We start from the raw sequence: 21,763 nt of genomic DNA, 5'->3' as shown, positions 1-21,763 counted from the left end.
GCAAAACTTAAAATTGTGCCCTAGCCTTAGGTTGTAACTTTAATCCTTAAGTTGTTGAATAAAATTGGTCGCTGATTAAATATCTTTTATTTATCCAATGAAAAATACAATTTTAAATTCTTTTTAGTTCTCTTATAACAACATTCCGCCATCTTTTATGTGTATTAATAACTCACATACCACATTATCTTAAATTTAATGTACACTCACATACTTGTATATTTCTAGCTATTAATTTACATATTTTATTGCGTGTACATAAAGTGATCTTGTAAATTTAAAAAATGTAGATGGTAAAATCGTTGTTACTGTAAATAGGAATGATTTAATATAATACCAGTTTATTTAAATCCCAGTTTATGGTTGAATAACTTTAATGAATTAAATATTTTTTGACATGTTTTATCACAGGAAGTATGTTATCTTAGTGGGAGATGTAAATGCGAGGGTGGGTATCATCCAGACTCTTCCCTAAGGGCTAATTTTAGATTCTGCATTATGGTCACCAGTTAGACGGTCAAGAGATGAAATAGTAAACGAAATGGGTCTAGATTTTTTTTTGGAGCTTTGCATCGGTGACTTTCAGGCGCTTCCACAGTCTTTCCCTGATCATCTTACCAATATACTTCTCCGTAGTTTGTGGCTTGGAGAGGAGTTTGGACGATGCCTGTACCTTTTTATTTTTATTTATTTAAGTATTTTTTTCTTATTTTACCTAAAGGCTAACTTCTGCTGACGGCTAATAGCCATGCAATTTCCTAAATTTTGTATTTTGTAATATTATCATTTTGTTTATAAAAATAAAGGATTATTGATTGATATCTAACATACCACATTATCTCAAATCGAATGAATCATCACGTACTTGTATATTTCTAGCTATTAATTTACATATTTTATTGACTAATGTGTTTTACACTTCTTACTAATATGTTAGTATTTTTTATAACCACCACATACTTGTATTTTTTCACAACTGTTTAAAAATGGGAATTCAGGGAAGGGATTAGCTATGAGGTTAGCATACTGGACTCCCACGCGGAGGTCCCGGGTTCGAATCCAGCAGCTGACCCTTAGATTTTCTCTTCCTAGGAGCTTCTTACAGCTCACTGTCCGGTGATGGACAGTGTTGTCTGTAACGAGAGAACACTGTCCGGAGGCCGGCAGTGCACTGGAAAAAGCTCCGGGCGCTAATGACCTCAGCTGTTGATGCGCCAAAAAAAAAAAAAAAAAAAAAAAAAAAAAATGGGAATTGATTGAGTTAGAGACAAACAATTCAAGTGAAGCTGAAGATATGGATAGATAAAGAATCTCTTTTTTTAAAAAAGAAGTTTGGTGAGATTTAACCTTCCAGCAAATTTTTGGATGAGAATGGACTCAAAAGGATAGTTTCTTTTTCTCTGAGACTATTATTTTGGAATCTGGAGGTTTCACTCAACATCATATTTGGAACTTAATCTGCAAACAAATGTTTTAATTGTCGCTCGATATTTCATTAAAACTGTCCGGTAGGACAGTTGTATAAGGGTTGATCGTCAAAAAGTGCACGAAAAAGCGTAACGTTGAAAAAGACCCAACTTTGACAATTTTTTTCTCTTTTTCTACTAAAGATAAAATTCCCAAATTTTCTTTAAAATATGGGGCAAATCCTCCTTTATAGCTGTAATTTTTTCGCAACAACCCAGATCTAATAGGTTTCGAGAAAAAAGTTGCCGAAAATGAGCAAAAACGGCTTTTTCAAAAAATGTTCTTGTTCTTGTTCTTCTTGTTGTTGTTGTTGTTGTTGTTGTTGTTCTTGTTACCTTTTTTGTAAACAACGTACAGCCTAAACGCGCGAACCGATTTTCATGAATGAGGTGTCATTTGATTCGGAATTTTATGTAGATGTGCCTTTTGGGGGTCTCGACCCTGTACATCGAATGGGAGAGGAGTTAGCCCCCTTTATGTAAGGCCCCCTCCAAAATTATTATTACTAATTACTCTGTAAATCTTGGCCGGATTTTGATAAAATTTGGTAGGATGATAGGGTTAGGGCTCCCCTACGTAACATTAAAGCGGCGATCAGCTCTTACACTTGTTAAGGGGAAGTATAGGAATCGTTTCAAATTATCGACACGTGAACCGATTTTCATGAATGAAATGTCATTCGAATCGAAATTTTGTACAGATTTGCACTTTAAAAGTCTCGACGCTGTGCCTCATAAGGAGGAGAGTTTGCCCCACCCAAATAAGGCCCTTTCTAAAACTATTATTACCAATATTTCTATAACGCTTAGTCCGATTTTGATAAAATTCAGCTCGAATAAGTGGTTAAAGCTCCTCTACATTGCTGATGCTCTTGCACCTACTAAGAGGAAGTACTGCAATCGTTTAAATTATCAATGAGTGAACCGATTTAAATCAATGAATTGTCGTTCGATTAAAAAATCTTTGCCTCTTTGCCTAGAAGTTCTGCAATCGCAGTTTATTTTTCTTACTCCTCTTATCTTAAAAGGAAGTAATGAAATCGCAGTTTAATTTTGCTATTCACGCACAAGTACCTTCCTATGTTATTCAAAACGCTTTTTCAAAAAAAGTTGTTACTGAGGATGGTTTGGGGGACCTTAACGATAATCATTCTTTAAAAAGATCTCTCTAGTGGTAGTTACGGTTCCGACTTACCATCTTATCAGGTTATAATGATAGAATTGCTTATTCCAAATTTAAAAAAATCTGTAAAGCAGATATGTAACTTTGTAAAATAGACAAAAAGGAAAATCTATCCAAAAGGTACAAAAATCTCTTTAACAAAAACTTACAGTTTAAAATGTTAAGTATAAGGGTTGATTAAACGCCAAAAGGTACACAAATCAGCAAGCACCCAACATTTCATTAATTCTTCATTAATATTTAAGTAATTTTACTGCATTAATATTCATTAATATTTTTTAGAATTTATTAGATGTCACAGACCCTTATGCTGGCCACTTCATTTATAATATGTTTTTGTTATAATTATGATAAATCACACATATGTACATGCATGTTAAAGTAGAAAAAGACAAAGTTAGAGTAGGCTACTGTCTTGAATTCGTCTTACCGAAATATTCGAGAGCACAAATAACACAGAGTTAATAACAAGTAGATTATTCAACAACAATTATTGATTTCTCAATTGTAATTTAATTTAGTCCCCCTAATTTTACTTATAGTAAAATACTGGAATAATTAGCTGTCCTAAAAATATACATATCTTATTTACTTTATATTACATATTACATTTTTTTTTATAAAAAAAAGTTTTGAATTTTTTAGCCTCATAATTTTTTTTTATTTTTTATAACGTTTTTCTTTTTATCCTGTATTTAATAGTTTGATTATTATAAATAACTACATATTACAGTCAATCTACAGTGCTACTTGAACAAATATTTTGTAGACGAAAATGGCCAGCATAAGGGTCTGTGACATCTAATAAATTCTAAAAAATATTAATGAATATTAATGCAGTAAAATTACTTAAATATTAATGAAGAATTAATGAAATGTTGGGTGCTTGCTGATTTGTGTACCTTTTGGCGTTTAATCAACCCTTATACTTAACATTTTAAACTGTAAGTTTTTGTTAAAGTTTTATCTCTACTATATGATAGACTTTGACTGAAGAGAATTTTTTTTGGTTAACCTTAACTAGTCATTATTTATATTGCTGACGAAGACTTTCTAGACTCACTTAATTCAAATTCTTCTAAAAATATATGTACATAATAAGCATTTCTGAACTGTTTCTTTTACCTAAAATTTACTTTTTCCAAAAACGATGCCAAGATGGATTGAGAGAAACTGACTTTTATCCAAGCTCTCTCTGTGAGCGTATCCCCGTTACATCAGACGATTAAGATGCCAATTAGAAGTGATTTTTTAGCGGTTTCTGCGTTATTATTAAAGATAGCTTACTGAATAAACACATTTAATTTTACATTTTGATGATATGACTTACAAGACTGATATAATGACGGTGTAAATGGAAAAAAAGTTTCTTCTTCTGTCAAGGGATTTATAATTATTATTTACGATACATACTTAAAAATATTCAGTCAACTAGCATTCTAATTTTAAGTGTAATTTCATCTCAACAGATAATTTCATTCTTATTTATCTGGAAGCCTAAATAGTTGTCTGGTAAATTTGGCTTTATACTCTTTTCATCACATATCCTTCATTAGTCCTCAACTTACCACCGACTTCTCGCTTCAACGATTCAGACCCCTATCTTTATGGACACATTGCCTAAAAATTAAGTTTGGATAGCCAAACAAGACAGTTTTGATTCTTAGACAATCACAGTTTCTCATAAGCACCTACCTTAGGTTGAGATTCCTTCCGTAAAACTGTATTGTTAGAAGACTTCTCTTGACTTAGAAGTTTATGGATAGTTTATGGGAACTTAAGAGTTTGTACCAGCTTTTATTGACCGTAAAATATTTATATTAAGAATTCAATAAGAGAGGAATGGGTGCGCCAGATCAAAAAACAACATCGTCTTTTTACCTCCGCCTTTTTGTAAAAAAAAAAAGGGTTGTTTTTTGTTCTGGACCGATTCCTCGCTAATTGAATCCTTAATTAACCTAAGAGGAAATGCTTGTCCCGAGCCATAAAGTTAAGAATATACCAGACTACCCTGCGTCCAATCGTTACCTTACGGTTCGGAAGCATGGGTATTAACCAAAGCGAACGAACAAAGGTTGTGCAGGTGGGAAAAGAAAAGTATTAAGAAGGATTTTTGGACCTGTAAGGACACAGGATGGCTACGGGATCAGGACGAATCGAGAAGTCGTTAAACTGTTCGGTGAGCCACTATAAAGTCTGGTAGACTATGATGGCTGGGACATTTGCACCGAATGGAGGAGACGAGAGGTCCCAGGTAAGCAATGTATGGACATCCTGGTGGAAAAAGGCCGAGGGGTAGGCCTCGACTAGGATGGTTGAACGACGTGCAGGAAGATTTGGAAGCCCTTGGTCGGCAGAGATGGAGAACGTCGGCAAGAGATAGAGAGAGGTGGAGAGCTGTAGTGGCTGAGGCTCGGGTCCTTCATGGACCATTATAGCCCTTGAATAAGTAAGTAAGTTGTTTTTTGTTCTGGACTGATTCCTCGCTAATTGAATCCTTAATAAATCTAAGAGACTTAGATTATCAAAAGTTCCCTCCCAATTAAATGAGTAAAAGTGAGGAATAGCAAAAATTAGGTAAGCCATTTATAATAATAGACAATAAAAAATGTTTACAAAAAAATGAGAAAAATGTTTATTCTGTACAATGAATACAAATATAATCACTTAAATCAACTATGAAAACATAAATAGTAATTACATATTTAAAAAAAAAAAATGTCTTCAGTATTTAAAAAATAAAGCCGCACTTCTTTTGCTTGTACAATTTTTACACATTATTTACAAATATTAAAGTTTTCACAAATTGTTAATTGAAAAATGATAACAATAGATTTGAATCACTTACATGAATCTTGAATGTTCAGTGTTTTACATTTTTATTCGTTAAAAGAGAATTATTATTGGATACAATATACGGAGTAGATGTAGATGTAAGTATCTTACTAGCACCAGAAACTGGATCGGTAACAACGTGAATTTTTGAAGAATGTTCACCACTGTTTTTACCATTATGCGGCAATAATAGTGTACCAGTTACATTACTGTTTGATACAAGCAGATTTCCAGGTATAACTCTGTATAAATTTGGGGAATCAATCTTCAACTGCACAATATTGGAATTACGTTGTGGTGTAGTCTTCACAATTGATATATACTTCTTCACAATTGTACCAGTCATTGATTTATCAGATTTCTTATTAGATAGAAGTCCTCGTGGATTTGATGGTACGGCAAGTTGTGTGGTAGGTAGTTGTGTTGTTGGTTTCTTACCAGGATAATATCGGGTCATATTAATTGGCCGTTTTACTACGATTGGTGTAACTGGTTGTATTTTCTTACGTTTTTCAGATACATCGTCCGAGTCTGAATGTGAGAACTTACGTTTTCTATCTAGTATTGATTCACTACATTTGATTTCAGTCCCAGGTAAGCCTCTTGATGTTGAATCAAATTGATATTTTTTCCTACTATTTACTATAATATCCAAATCTTTATTGAAAACTAGTTCACCATCTTTTGTAATAATTATTGAAGAATTTTCTAAAATAGCCGGCGTAAATGGGAGACTTTTCTTCAATTTGATTATTCCTGGTTTAACTATCACCCATTTAAGGCATATATCAATTGATTCAAAAACTAAGAAATCTTTTAGAAATTTATTAAGCCAAATATTGGCGCAATTAAGATTTTTAAAAGAATGTAAGAGCAAAGGAGATACTGGATCTTGTACCACCAGCACTTCTGTACCGTATTCAACAATAGGTAGGTAGCCAATACCTGGAGTTAGGCAGTATAAAGACAATTTTGGTAAATTATCTGATCCATAAATTTGATTTTTCAATGGATGATCTTCTAACTGGATTAATTCATTTTCCAAACAGGGATCATAATTATTATCAATATCAAACGAATTTTGTTCCAAAAATTGGGCAGCATCTGTTCTTTGAAAGCTCATATCTTTTGGATTTTCTATTTCTGAGTGATGTGATTCTGAATTATCTTCGCTAAATGCATGATCGCCAAGAGCTTCTTCCATCAACTTAACGCCTTTCTTCCTACTTAAAGTATTTTTTAACATAGTATCAGTTTGTTTATATTCCTCTTCATTTATATTCTTTAAACCCTTAAGAACATTTTCTAAAGTTTCTGTAGAGTTCAGAGTGGTATTATAGACAGATTTAATATGATCAATTATATTATTACCTCCGTGATCAATGTCTTCATCACTATCTGATAAAATTATGACGGTATCCTCATTCTGTAAATTCTGTTCACAAACTTCAATCAGTTCGGTGCTGTATATATTTTCTGGCTTTAAATGCAAATTTTCAACAGTTGGAGATTTGTGCACTTCATATTCTTGTTCAGTTTTGTTTTCACTATCTAATATTTTATAAATAGAAAAATTCTTTTTTATATATGAATTTGTAGAAGAAATAATACCTTTTTTTAATTCGAACATTCTTTTCGCTTTAAATGTTGATGTCCTATTACGCAATGCATAATTAATTGGTGCACCGTAAGTGCGTGCACTATATGATTGCGTATCAAAAAAGAAAACTTCATATTTACTTTTTTCAAATAATTCCAATTTCATCATTTGTTTATGTGCTAGATATTTTTGATGTTTTTTTGGTTTAAATATTAGCGCATTATACTTCATTCTGCAAACCCATGAAATGCATGTGCAGTTATATTTACGATGTCTATCGCACCATATAAATACGTCACCTAAAGTTTTCTTAGATTTAATAAGTTCTTCACAAAAATTAAGTCTACGTACTAATAAGTCTGATTTTTTAATTGTTCCTTTTTCTGATTTACTAGAATCAACTCTATCTTCAGTAGAATCACTTTTTAATCTTCTTCTAGGAGTTGAAGTGACAATAAGTGAAGCTTCATCGAACAGTACACTATTCTTAAATCTAGTTGATAGTTTTATTGGCCTATTAGAACGATGAACTAAATTAGTTAGGCCAAACTTTTTTCCATCTAATATTTTAATATTAGCATGGAATTTCCTAATCGCTTCTTCATCAACACCACAAGACTGATTTGATGGACAATCTATTTGTGCAAGGTTTGGCACATTCTCTTCACGTTTTTTACACACACAACTAATAAAGCAAGACTCTTTTTCACACTGAGTTATTAAATTATTTTTACCATTCTGATTCTGACATTCACAATCAACTTTACAGGATTCATTTCCACAGTTTGTTGCAGAGATATCTGGTGAATCTTCGTCAGTAAATGAAGCACTCAATTTATTTAGTTCACGTTGAATCTTAGTCATTTTTTTTCTATTATCATTTCTCTTAAAAAATTTAACAGATTGTTTTTTCGACTTATTATCTTCATAATCTAAATTGATTGCCACATAATCAACCATAAAGTTGACTACTTCTTTAACTACTGGATCAATTTCTAATTTATTTGTTAGATCTTTTATAAATTTGTCTGTTTTATTTCTTAGAAATTTTGTTTCACTTTTTAATTTACTGGTTTTAACGGGTACTAAAATTCTTTTTACAGTTCTCCTATTAGAATGGACCAAAGCAGAAGCAGCTATTGATGCCATTCTAAAACTGATTTTGTTGTTGTTCATTTCTAAATAATTCAAATTTTCAACCACTCCTTTAGAAAAAGGTCTACCTTTGCCAATGGTTAATACCATAAAAAGTGAAAAATGTTTACATCTACAGATGGATTCTAAATTTTTATTTTTATCACAGCCATGAATTATTGGGATAAGATTCCCTTTTGAATCAAAAAATTTATCAAATTTTTCTAGCTCCTTTTTTGGGTATTTGTTTACACAATTTTTCCTATCTTCTGTGAGCTTACAAGTTTCAATATTTTGATTTGAATTGTTTGTTTTGTTATAATGAAAGTCAGATTCACTTGTTTGCTCAACGTAACTCCAAATTTTGTGTTTCTTTTTATTGAAATACGATTTTGGTACGACCAGATTTCTATTTTGAGTAATTTCAGTTATTTTAATAACATCATCAGGTACAATTGTTCTTTCTTTTGTTTTTTGCTTTTTGTTTGGAACCATAATTTCCGTGGAATTGGTATTTTTACGTACGTTATTTCTTACGTTAGGAAACTTTAATGGAGGTTTTCCTCTTCTATTTAATTTCTCTAACTGGATATACTGATTCATTTCTTCTTCAGTTTCAAATGATAAAATGGCAAAACCATCTATCACATCTATTTCTTCTCCACAAATATTTGAGTTTAAGTGACTCTCTCTTTTACCATCTTTTTGGTTTTCCTGTTGCATTTTTTCAGTAATTTTATCGGCAAAATTCCTATGAAAAGTTATATAGCTGTATTTGAATTCAATCAGTTCTTTTCTAAAATCCTTTATCAGCATCATTTTCGCGCACAATCCCGCAGATTCCAACAATCGTTCATAAACTTTACTTTCTTTTATGCAACTAAAGAATAGACACATTTGTTCAATTATTATTTTAATCCATTTATCATCCCATGTTTTAAAATCTTCACAGCTAACAAGCATTTTTAGTAATTCGTTTCTCAATTCAGTAGCTTCAGATCCAAAAAATAAAAACGTTCTTGAAAGATGTTTTTCGCAAAAACATTTTTCTTTGTATATGTTTACTCTTACAGAATGTTTTTTATGGTTTAACAATGAATTTATCGAAGTTAAACCTATAGAAGGTACTTTTGAAATGTTTCTATTCAAATTATCCTCAACGAAATTTTTACACATTTTCGATTCGTAAAAGTAATTAAATGAATGACCAGTATATCTATTAAACGATGTAACATGTAAAAATAACGGCCCTATGTTGAACCGAAGTTCGCTTCCGCTTTCATCATGCACCGTATTTCCAGATTTCTCCACAATTCGTTGCATACTATTTTCTGATTTGCTCTTGAATAAATTCTTTACTGAGATATTACCCATTAAAAAAAAAATGTATACATTTAAATTACTGTTTTATTGCAAATAAGTATAAAGGTCATCCACTGACTAAGCGTAGAAAAATTGAGATTTGTATACTCAAGTGTCGGGAAAGCAAACCATACTTACGCCGTCAATTTGCGCATCTTAAGCATAAAGTCACTTTTTTAATTTCAGACAAATGGTCGCTGATCTGCCAAAAAAAAAACAAAAACAAAAACTATAATAATAATATTAATAGCAAATGTAAAACGATTGATAAAAATGATAATCTATGTGATAAGATTTCTTGAGGGTAAAATGCTTTTACTTACTAACAAAAATGAATTACTATAATTCTCTTGATATTTAAAAGTTTATTATCTTATCAAATGATATTCACAACAGCACAAATTGAGCAGTTATTAAGCAGGAGCACGTGAAATAAACATACACAAATAATGGACTACCCAGTGACTGACAACCATCGTACAGTTTAGCCAACTTTGCCACTTTCTAATCGTTTAATAAACTAAATAGTATTTTATTTATTACGTTTGTTTGAATTCTATTCAGTATTGTTTTTTGTTTATAACTTTTTAAAATATTAGACAATCAAAAAATATTGTTATTGATTTAAAACAATAAAAAAAATATTTTTTTAATCAATTTCACGTCTATGCTATTTAAATCATTTTATAAAATATCTTATCATTTTGTTTTTTAGAGGTTCTTACTTTATAAATTTTTAAAAATATTAAAGCGGATTTGGTTTTTAAAGGTATTTTAAGTATTTAACAAGATTTCTTTCTATTTTGGTTTTGTTTTGTTTTTGTGATTGTCCTTGAATTATTAGAGATTGATGTGAACGTTTTTGTTTTGTTTATTTTTTTTTAATCAAGTTTTAAGTAATTACCTTAATTCGTATTTTTTTTTTTTGTTTCCAATGAAAATACTTGGAATTTTGAGAAAAGTAAATGATATTTGAGTTCATTTATTTCATGAGGAGGTCCCTATTTTGGCGATGTTTAAAATTGTTAATCCCCAAATTCTAATTACAGGTTTAGATCATTTATTTTTTTTAACGAGAATAAAAAGGAAACTATGTTTTTATTTAATTATATTTTCTTTATTAAGATGAAATGAACAGACGAATTTACTTAAAAAATACATTTATTTATTTTAATATACATTTATATTTTGAAGCAAACATCTGTAATATTTTTTTTTTCGATTAATTTGAATTTATAATTGTATTATGTTGGAATATATTTATTAGATGCGTAGTTGGTCAGGAAAGCCATTCCCTCTGGGCGATTTGATCTTACCGATTCACAAACTATATTCTGTATCTCTCAGCGAACATCTACTTTCAATAATTTAAGTATTATTTAAGTATTTACTATTTACTACTATATTTACGATTAGATTACACTTGATATTTTGTATCTAACTTTTTTGCAGAATAATTGAAAAGTTTAAGGAAATAAAATTGATTCTTTTAAATATCAATTAAAATGAACATACGACTATTATTTAAAAAATAAATAAAATAGCCTGTTTATTGAAAATGAAAACCTTTTATAACAGAAATAATAAAGAAATTAGTAGATTAAATTCATATCGAGAGAGGCTAAAAGCCAAATCTAAATGGTCTACTTAAACTAAATGATTTATTGTAGCTTCCATAAACGTCAGACCTAGGAACTGATGTATAAGCGCCAAAATGTATTATGTTTTTGGTAAATCTCTCTTGTCACTCACTTTCTCTCTCTTTCCCTCTGTTGGTCTACGTGTTTGTATGCGTATGTGTTGATGGTGAAGACAAGATAGGACTTGCCAGTTGGGTATGCTAATCCTAAGAAGTTGCTCATATGAACTCTGAAGAAAAGCCTTGGGTATGAGTGATGGGGACGTACAAGTGTTGTTTATGTCGTCAGGCAGGGGTATCATAATGGACGCCATGAGCTCTGACTAAGTACTAAAGAACTATTTACTCACTTACTATTCCTTCAAAAGAGCAAATCTTATAAACTGATATTTCCTCCCTTCTTATCTAATCTTGAACACTCCTATCTTATCTAAATAGTACTGCATTTAGTAAAAGGTAGAATAATATGAATCATAATATGAATGAATATCAAGCTTGATTAGTAACTCAGCGTATCTTAACGGGGATTCAATGTACAACTAAATTCTTTTTGTTAACACCATTTTGCCTATTTAGGAAATGACTCTCTCTTTATTAAAAATTATTCCGAGTTAATATGTAGCCTTGTTCTGTTCTCAGGCTCCTATTCACAATTGAATCGTTAAATACTGAACAGAACAGAAATTTATTTATTCTATTTGGATCAAAAGCAAAAATTAACATCATTTATTTAGTGCAACAGCTTCAGGAACAATACCATTCTTGGATGACTAGCTTCAGACAAGAAGAAATCCCTTTTCTAGGTTATTTATAATGTCTAAGGCAGTCAATGCTTAAAAATAATAATGTACAATTGGTGACATAAATTGAAAGGAAAGAAAGGTGCTTGTACAAATTTAAAAACTGGCTTGGATTGTTAATTAAATTAATAAATATTGAAAACATTAATTGAACTTATTTTGTATTTGTATTCGAAGATAACTTTGTGCTGTAACTTTATTTAAGTTAGTACAACTTTGTACTTAGATGCCAACTTTATTATTATTTCTTTTTTCAGAATGTTATTTGTATTAATTCGAAAAATAATGAAATAGGAATCCACTGGTCACGCAATGGGACGTTTTACGAAAATGATATTAGAAGGTAAATATAACATCTAACGCAAATATGTACAAAACTGTTTGTACATATTTAACAAAAATTAAGCTCTCTTTAATAGGAACTTTTTAGTAATATTTTTTAATTAAAAGTGGTAAATAAGATATAGGTAGTAAAATGTCAGTATATGTTGAATACTAACTGTGAAGAAAATAGTTTTCAAAATTGTATGTATGTATTTTTATTGTTTATAAACATAAAGTTATAACAATGAGTTTGCTTTACAAAATTGAAATAAATTTTTTTAGCTTAAGTGATTTTTAAGAAAAATATAATGCGATCATCTTCTTTTACAAGTAACTGCTCAATATTTCCCTATTTAGTATTAATCACAGATAAATATTTATTGATATAATCATTTCTAAAAATTGAGAATACAGGGCATTCCAGTATAAAATGTATAATATCATTTGTCTGATTCAAATCACATAAATTACAAGGTTCTTCGCTATTAAATTTAAAGGCATCATTATTAATACTAATCTTAGAATTTTTCTTAATGGCCAGTCGCAGCTGAGCTAATAACCTTTATTAATGTTTACATTGAATTCTAAGTATTTCTCCGGCAATCCTAAACTGCTTACATTTCTATAATATAAGTTAAAATTAGAATTAATGACTTTTTGAATGTCCATACTTATTAAATGATATTTTAGTTTTTCTACAGAGCAATTTTCAATTTTTTTATTATTAACTCTAAATAATATTTATTTTATTATTAAGTTTTGATTCGTCCAAACATCTTCGGCTCCTATTATGCAGAGAAACTTCCAAAGTTCACGAGCCCAGTTAAATGGCATTGTATGGGTATCGGTCTGTCTCTACCAATCTTGAATAGCATAATTTTTGCAGCTGCCAATCAGCCATATTTAGCAATTTAATCCACCAGCCATACATTCTATTGAAAATTTTGTACAAAACTTGAGTGCGGTTGGCTTCCAAGTGAACATAAGAATTAGATGTATTGGGTGGTAATCACAGCAATTGTTTGAAAAACTTTAGTTGACCGGTCTCAATTAGATTTGGGTTAGTTTTCAAAATTAATATAGCAAAATAGAAGAAAAAACTTTAGATCAATTTAGAAATGAATGTTTCAAAATGAACGATTTCACTTTAATCTTATTGTAAGGTCTCTCCTACATACTACATTTAAATGAAATACTTACATTTGTTCTCTCTCTCAAAAAATGCAAAATAAACAATTTTTTCTCTAAAAAAAATAATGAAATGAGGATAAAACAGATTCCCGAAAAAAAAACTAACTAAAATAAAGATTCTTAGTTTGATTGCATTTTCTATTAATATCTTCATAACTCCATAAGTAGCGCATCTTTTCTTTGTCAAATGTCCATTATTTTTGTTTTGTGGAAGTTTATTTGAAGACAATCACACTCTTTATAAGTTGTAACTTTGTTCTATATTTCTTACTCATGGTCTTGCCCTTGGCATCCTTAAAGATAATTCTCAGTTCTCTAAATTTCCTTAACATAGGCATTCAGATTAAAAATATGAGTATAAGAAATAATTAAAGAAGATAAAGTATAAAAATCAGCACGTACTGAATTTTTCATCCAAATTTCAGCCGTACAGAAACGTTCGAATAAAGCTTATTTATTTGTATTTAAATTTGTTTCTAATTTTCTTCCCAGTCCTTCTAACTGATTTCATTAACAACTTTTTAGGCTTTTTAAACAGAAACATTGCTTTTGAATAATATTTTCATCAAGCCTTAGTATATTTTGAATCTTAATAAAACTAATATAATTTAAATAATTTTACTGTACACAGTTTTATTAATATTTTTTTAGAATTTGTTAGATATCAAATGTAAATATATTTTTGTCAGTGAAGAGTAGCATTCATTTATGTTGGTTGATTGTATTTAGAGGTAACGAACTACTTATGTTCCAGTTGATCCAGCCAAGAACTACTTACATCTGATTCACTGATTGTACCTTCGGTAGATTGTGATTGGTAAATAAATAAATTAAAAGAAAAAATTTTTCTTTCACTTAACATAATTAAGAACATAATCACATGGACCATATAAACATTATATAACATTTCGTTTATTTTAGCCTGTGTGGGTGTTTGAGATGATTATTTTATAACTGGTAGAATAGAAAAAAAAAATAAAAAACAAGAATAATTTCTAAAAACTCCGTTTTTGCCAAGTTTGTTAACGTTGAATGTTTGAATTTATTTTATCTGCGTTGTAACAAAAGGATATGTCCTTAATAATAATAAAAAAAATAAAACAAATTGAGAGTTTATCTTTTATAGAAAAACTGACATATCGAGCGTTTGTGAACAGCAAACATTTTCTGGTAGTTTCTAACAATTAATCTTCATACAACTGTTTTTTCAGACAGTTTCAATGTAAGACTAGCTGGTAGAGTCAATGAAAAATTTCCAGAAAATGAACAAGGCTAGGATTAATTGATTTAGTAAGCAAAGAACTTAGCCCAACAACTATGCGAGTTATAAGGGAATGATAGAATTAATAGAAAAACCCTATAAGACAGGTTGCAAGCTGCTGGAACGAGATGCATCAGGTAAGGTTTATTGTTTTCATTGAAAAAGTTCTAAATCAAATTGCCAAGCATTTCCACAGAAAAGGTTCCCTTAATGATAAACAACTGGTGCATAATGTGAAAGCAGTCCTAATAATACTGATTTCATTCAAAGCTGAGAGAATGTTAGTTGGTCCAGATTAATTCAGCTAGAACGGTGAAATGGTAAAAACTTCCGTTCATAGTCAGTCAAAGGGTATTATTTAAAGAGAGTGATTGCTTACTGTTAGTCTTTGTTAATATAAAACTTAAAAATAAGTGGATACTAGCGGCGCTAGCACCTTCAGCATCTTTTGGTTCTTTTGATGGCGCGCCAACGAGAGCTTGATGCATTTGTTTCGAACAATTGTTAGGCGATACTATTGATAGGACATCTACTTTTCAAAAAAGTTACACATTTCAGTTTTTCGAATAAGCTACTCTTTGAGAATTCCGGAAAATGGAAGAGATCTATTGAAAATTAGTCTTCAGAACGTACGCAAGAGATTGGTCACTGATCTATGGTAGCGTCGGTAATCCCGTCTGATTAAGCTAGCATAATGAGATCAAGTTTGAAAATGTATTTTCCAACCTAATCCTAGACAAAAGCAAGTCCTTCGAAGAGACCAATTTTGATTTATACCGTTCTGTTCACACTGATGTGAGAATACCACTATATAACTTTTCTAATATAGAGTTGATTATAAAGAGCAAAAGTGTCGCAATGGCCGAAGTGTGCTCAATGTCTGGAAGTATTGCTCATGGGTTATTTCTATGAGACTCGTTGGCTGAAAAGCTCAATTTTCCTCTGCTCTAGCCCTTCATGATGTCACAAGCCATTTGCTCACACTATTAAAAAACTTTTACGAAACTTTTGCTAGTGTGCTGCACGATTTGGGAGAACTTCTGAAAAACTGCGTTCGTTATTAAGCTAGTTGAGAGCAAGTCAGTTAATTATAGTATAGACGGATGGAAAAAGCGAAAGCAAACGGAAAGATCTCGGAATAACTTGTCTGTTCTCAGTTTGAAAACACCAAAGTTTCATTCGAAAACCTTTAAAGCACCTAAAAGATTTGAATAACAGATAACATTACTAAGATGTAAGAAACTTACCAGTTCCGTATTACAAATAAATTATAGACAACACGGTTATTGTGATTTACGTAGCGATTTTTAGGATGTTACTGGTGCTTCTCTGCAAGAATGAGAATTGTTTTAAGAAGGGGTTCGATTCTTGGCCAACTCCTGCAAGTCTTGCGTAGCTAAGTTGCCCAGATTTAAGGACAGATATACTCAATCCAACCCTTGACTTGGGATGATACCCCAATACCTGAAATTAGGAAAGGCTAACTGGCTCCGTTGATGCGCAGGTACTTCGAATGCTTCCGCAGGTATTCTTCATTTAATTAACAGCTTCATCCAACAATACACAGTGAACTCTACTAGATTTCCACTTCAGCAAACGATGATATATCTTCGAAGTACGCAACTATTCTTATCTTCACATTAACCCTATTAATTTCAGTCTTGAAAATACGAATAAATGAGATGAGATAGCACCATCAGGGCTGCTGGGAATTCGTTCCACTGCACGCTTGTTTTCGTCAATTCATCCTATCATCAGAGATAGTTCAGCATGCTGATAGGGAGTGTAACGTTTATTGAAGATTTGACGTGTCATCTTTTTCAACCATTCTTCAATTATCACCCCACCTCTATTTATTCCATGTAAGATAATTCAAGATTCCTTTGAATATTTCTGTTTTGAACTTTACAATCTTGAATACAACCACCACCACCACTCACACACAACCAAGTTAAGAGGGAGAGAATATTTAATTCAAATAACTTTTTCATGCTTTAGAGTAGTTCAGAAGAAAATAATTATAAAATTAAATGCTTCTACACGATTTCATTCTGCTCATTTAAGCTAAAAATGTATATGTATTTTGCAATTAGTAGCTTTCTGTTAAAACCGAATTCAAATTTCCCACAACCAAAGTTAATTTTCGAAAAAAGTAAGATAAAGTTTAATTAAAAGTACAAAGGGAAGGGATTAGCTACGCGGCTAGCGTATTGGATTCCCACGCGGAGGACCCGAGTTCTAATCCCGCTGCTGACCCTTAGATTTTCTCTTCCTAGGAGCTTCTTACTTACGGCTCACTGTCCGGTGATGGATAGTTTTCTCTGAAACGGGAGCACACGGCAGTGTACTTAAAAAAGCTCCGGGCGCCAATAACCTCAGAGTTGTCTACGCGCCTTACATCATAAAAAACATCAAGAGTACAAATTAAAAAACTTACCTTTCAATACTTTCAAATTGATTACATTTATCACTTGCGTTATATAATTGTAGTCTCCTTCATTATTATAATTTTGTTGAAAAAATAAATATGTAATTTTTTTTTTTAATCTTAGCATTCGAATAAGTTCCCGACATATAAATTAAAATGCACAAGGGGGTTTACTTAATTTTAACACCATTTTTTTCGAAATCCCTTGATTTTTTATTTATTTTTTTAACTTAATAGATCAATTATTCAAAGAACTGTTACTTTAATTTGTAATTTTCTTTTGTACAAGAAAAATTATTTTCGGGTTTCCATAGAACATGTATTTTAATAATGTAGTGTTAAGTATATTATCTAATTTATTAAGTTAAATTAAAATTTTAATACAAATTCATGAAATTCAAATAAAGTTATAATTTGAGAAGTGCAACAGAAATCATTTCTCGTTGAAAACGTTTCTCTATTTTTTACATTCTACATGTTGCCGTAATATGTTACCTTAGGTAGGTAGGGCCAATGGTCTTTTTCATAAAAAAATAATTGATTGTTAATTGGCAAGGCTAAAACTATTCCAAAACATTTTTAGCAAAGATTTCTTCAAGTGTTATTAAGCAACTTTACATTTACAATAACAGGTTAGGTCATTGGCTGCTTCGTTCTATTTTCTGAATTGGCCGCTAGATGCGCATGACCCTCTTGGGCTATGAATGTTCATGACGTAAAAGTTGGGTACATCAAAATATCAATTATCTAATGGCTCAACAGTTTCGTTAGTAATGGTAATGAAATGGAGCCTTCAATTACTAGAGATATATGAAAATATTGTTTTTAGGTTACAAGGATAGGAGAACATTAAAGTAACGAATAAACTTGGAAAATCACATTTAGTGGCAAGCATATGAAGCAAAGGTAAGTACTTTATTTCGTATGGAATCTTTAATTACCTAATCACTTATATTTATGCTTACATATTTTTCTCCCTTTTACTTTCCCAACTAGGTGTTTTCCTTATATTGAACGACTTGTATTTTTTTTTTTTGCTTTTGAATGTCGCAATACATTAATTTGCTGTTTATTAAAAAAGTAACATCTGATTTTATTAGAATACTTACTTTTCGCACATCAAAATATGAGTTAAACGTTGCTAGCCAATTTTTCTTTTTTCAAGTTTTAAGTCAACTTCATGTAAATGTAAACTAAATTTTTGTGATGTTTTAATTCAAAATATTTTTTTAAAAAAAGGAATAGGGGATAAAATCGATAGCCACAATTTATTTGCTTAAATGTTTTTTTTAAGAAAGATATTTACGAAAAAATATGATTTCCTTAGCGAGGTAATTATTTTTTTAAAATAGGAAATATATTTTGTTTTATTTTGCACGGCGTTCCAGCAGATTATTTTGTCCAAAAAAAGTTAACTAACAAAACAAGTTACTGGATAAAAACACATTTTTTTAAGTAAATGGGAAGTACAGGATCAATAGTTGCACATACTGTTCGGAATACTATTGGTATTTTAAGTTTAATCAAAAATTGTATTTAATTTTCTGTTTTTATTCCTGATCTTCTTAATCCTCTCATAATGTTTACTAGCTTTCTCAATGTCTTCTCATTCTAGTATGTCATTTACTATTTCAGCTTTTTTATAGCAGATATTCAATGGGTTTAGGTTCTAGTAGCCTTCCAACAGACATGTCTGGTCCTACAGCGCAGTTTGTGAAGGACGCTATTACTCAGGATAAAATAGTGATATTCTCGAAGTCCTATTGCCCATATTGCAAAATGGCTAAAGATGTAATATATTTTTATTGTTATATTCATGAAATTTCAATTAACTTAATTTTCTAGTAAAGCTATCAAGTACTGAGACTTCATTCGTCACAGCTTGCTTCCTTTTCCTAATATATCTTTCTATCATTACATTTGGAAACTGCAAGAATCTCATTATCACATTTATAACACCATTTCTCACTTGTTCGTAAAATTTTTTTTTGCTCTGACCATACGAAATGTAAAAAAATCTGGTGTACAAATACTTTGTTGACTTCAATTTAAATGTGAATTCATCTATACCTAAATGAGATGCGCCCTTCATTGACTGAATACTTCTATAAAACAATTCATAATAATAACTGGTAAATAATAGCTGCAAAGAATGGTATGGTTCAGTGAAAAACTAAGAGTAAGTGGTTCCGCGAACCATTCATTCCTGCAAGCGCTGTATGTGAGGCTTAAGTATTCGTAATGTTTTGGTTATTAGACCTGAATAAACCCAACTTGTGAACTGAAATGACTTCCTGTCTTCCCCTATCAAGAAAAATGTTGACGCCAAGAAAAAGAAGTAAGCTGTGACGCAAATAGTCTGGGATGTCTCGCATTGCGGATCCTACTACCAGATCACTGAAGCCACTTTCTTTATTGGATGTTAATCTAAATTCTACCCGTCAAAGCATTATGTTTGGTCCAGAAGTTTAATCTAGCTTCGGAAATTTATTCATCAGCGTATTGTATAAGTTTGATTCACTTACTGTACACTGCACAAAGCTGATGAACCACTGAAGATAAAAAAAATTTAAACTAGTCTGAATTTAAGAAAAGTGCTCTGTTTAATGGACAAGACTAGTGATATTGTATAGCAATGCGGATATCCCATTTAACATTTATGATTTTAAGTAAAACAAACAGTTTCATACATTTGATATACAATGTTAAAAGTAACATGATGACTATTAATTTCTAAAAAGAGGCCTTCATTTATGTGGTATTTTATAATTTTTTCAGGTATTTGATAAATTAAAAAAGTCCTACACGTCTATTGAATTGGATGGAAGAGATGATGGTGATCAAATCCAAAGTGTACTCAATGAGATTACAGGAGCCAGAACGGTAGGCATTTTAATTTGTAAACTGATTTTCAGAGAATATTAAGGAATTTAGGTTTTATTTTTACTTTTGAAGTAATTTGGTAATAGAGATTTTCTCGGATCCCCTGGGTACACAAAATACTTCATTCGTTCATTTCTTGTATTAAGAGTGATAGAGAACAACTTACTTTCAAGCATTTGCAAATTAGTCATCATATTTGCTTCATTATTCACTTATTTATCGAAAAACTTTATTCTTAGAAACTGCTATTCTAAATTCTAAATAAAATAATTTTTGAATAACACCCTGGCTTGAGGGTGTTCGGCACACCTCTTCAACGCTGATCAGTGTAATATGAATGGCAATTCATAACAAACATTCACAATGCCAAAAATTCACTAGCTGCACTTACGCTTAACAGATTAGCCTAAAGACTTCAAATTCCAATATTACTTTTTATGAATTTTGTATTTTGGAGGAACAGTTATTTGTTCTGAAACGGATCTACAGAAGGAATTTTAACGTTGCTCTTAACGAAAAGATTAGTTAAAACAATCAGGTGGCTCCATTTTCATGAAAGTCGCGAAAAACAATGCTAACTTCAAGTAAATTTCATTACCAGGTGGCCGAAAGATTTTTAACTGAACCAATAGAATTATATAAATAGAGCAACAATTTTGAGTTTGCATTTTAGTTTCTGTCTAACACATACACACCACGCGATAAATTTCTTTTTTTTCAAGAGCCCTTAAAACTTGTATTTCTGGTAAAAACTTCAAAATTTCGTCACGAATGTAATATTTCCTTCTACCTTTTTTTTTTTTTTTTAGAATTGTAATAAAAGAAAAACGAGTAGTTTTACCTCTTTTAATTTTATTTGCAGGTACCTCGTGTATTTGTGAATGGAGAATGCGTTGGAGGAGGCACAGACGTGAAATCTCTGTACGAAAACGGTCAGTTAGAGAAGATGTTGTAACCGTCTTCTTAGGAAAACAAAAAAAAAGCAAAAAATAACATGAATACAAATTTGGCCTATTCATGCTTTTATTTTGTACGTTTTCATACTCTCAAATAAAAAATCCATTTCCTTTTTTTAAATATTTAGTGCAATATTTTTTATTATTTAAGCAAAAATATATTATATTGCAGTAAGTTAATTCTTTGATCAACTTTCATTTATTTATTTATTTTTTGTACAAATGTGTAAGTTGAAATTAAACTGAGCAGAGCCAGAATAGGAGTAATTCAATTGTGTAAAACTAAATTCATTTGAATCACAAATAGGTTTTAAGTACTTTATTCAACTTACAAATATCGTTTAAGAAGAAAGGTAACCTGTTTGTTAAAAACTAAGTGTGCGTAATCACACGAATTTCTTTTACAAAAGTTCTTTCACTAAACTTCATATGGATAACATCATTTGGTGATAAGGCTCTCTATGACAATAGTGTTTTTGAGGAAATGTGATGTCCCAACTTCTGTAAATATATTTTCATGCCAGAAAAAAAAAAAAATTGCAATAGAACTTTTTATTGGAATTGGAGTACGTCAAAACAGAGAACCCCATAAAATTATTTCTAAATCTTTTCGAACTTTGTGAGCTTCAATACGTGTTCCTATGGAGACTGGTCAAAATAGGAAATTGGATTGATCACACTTCCTCATGCCAATGAGAAAA

The 21,763-nt window shown here is 30.7% G+C and overlaps 2 protein-coding genes and 1 long non-coding RNA gene across 6 annotated transcripts; 2 read left to right on the top strand and 1 right to left on the bottom strand.

Annotated features, from left to right (window-relative positions):
- Nucleotides 1-5,288: 5,288 nt before the first annotated feature.
- Nucleotides 5,289-17,800, bottom strand: LOC141458724 (uncharacterized). Of its 3 annotated transcripts, none has more exons than XM_074137077.1 (2): nt 17,233-17,800; nt 5,289-9,782 (listed from the first exon to the last, which is right to left on the bottom strand). In XM_074137077.1, exon 2 carries the CDS (start codon nt 9,590-9,592, stop codon nt 5,513-5,515), a length of 4,080 nt encoding a protein of 1,359 aa, XP_073993178.1. In that variant the 5' UTR covers nt 9,593-9,782; nt 17,233-17,800; the 3' UTR covers nt 5,289-5,512. The 3 variants fall into 3 exon arrangements, with proteins under 3 accessions (XP_073993178.1, XP_073993177.1, XP_073993175.1); XM_074137076.1 differs by lacking the exon at nt 17,233-17,800 and adding an exon at nt 10,485-10,624; XM_074137074.1 differs by lacking the exon at nt 17,233-17,800 and adding an exon at nt 9,904-10,390.
- Nucleotides 10,770-14,541, top strand: LOC141458729 (uncharacterized). The gene is made up of 3 exons (XR_012461147.1): nt 10,770-12,101; nt 12,277-12,362; nt 14,289-14,541. It is a non-coding gene; the product is annotated as an uncharacterized lncRNA (long non-coding RNA).
- A 152-nt stretch (nt 17,801-17,952) lies between the features above and the next one.
- On the top strand, nt 17,953-21,320 carry Grx1 (Glutaredoxin 1). Of its 2 annotated transcripts, none has more exons than XM_074137090.1 (4): nt 17,953-18,129; nt 18,859-19,014; nt 20,002-20,106; nt 20,969-21,320. In XM_074137090.1, exons 2-4 carry the CDS (start codon nt 18,880-18,882, stop codon nt 21,059-21,061), a joined length of 333 nt encoding a protein of 110 aa, XP_073993191.1. In that variant the 5' UTR covers nt 17,953-18,129; nt 18,859-18,879; the 3' UTR covers nt 21,062-21,320. The 2 variants fall into 2 exon arrangements, with proteins under 2 accessions (XP_073993191.1, XP_073993189.1); XM_074137088.1 differs by lacking the exon at nt 17,953-18,129 and adding an exon at nt 18,339-18,554.
- The last annotated feature ends 443 nt before the right edge of the window (nt 21,321-21,763 follow it).

This window comes from Rhodnius prolixus, unplaced genomic scaffold (assembly GCF_049639745.1).
Source record: "Rhodnius prolixus isolate KJV_2025 unplaced genomic scaffold, Rpr scaffold_5, whole genome shotgun sequence".
NCBI classification, from domain to species: Eukaryota; Metazoa; Arthropoda; class Insecta; order Hemiptera; family Reduviidae; genus Rhodnius; species Rhodnius prolixus.
This window is presented reverse-complemented; position numbering and strand designations above follow the sequence as displayed.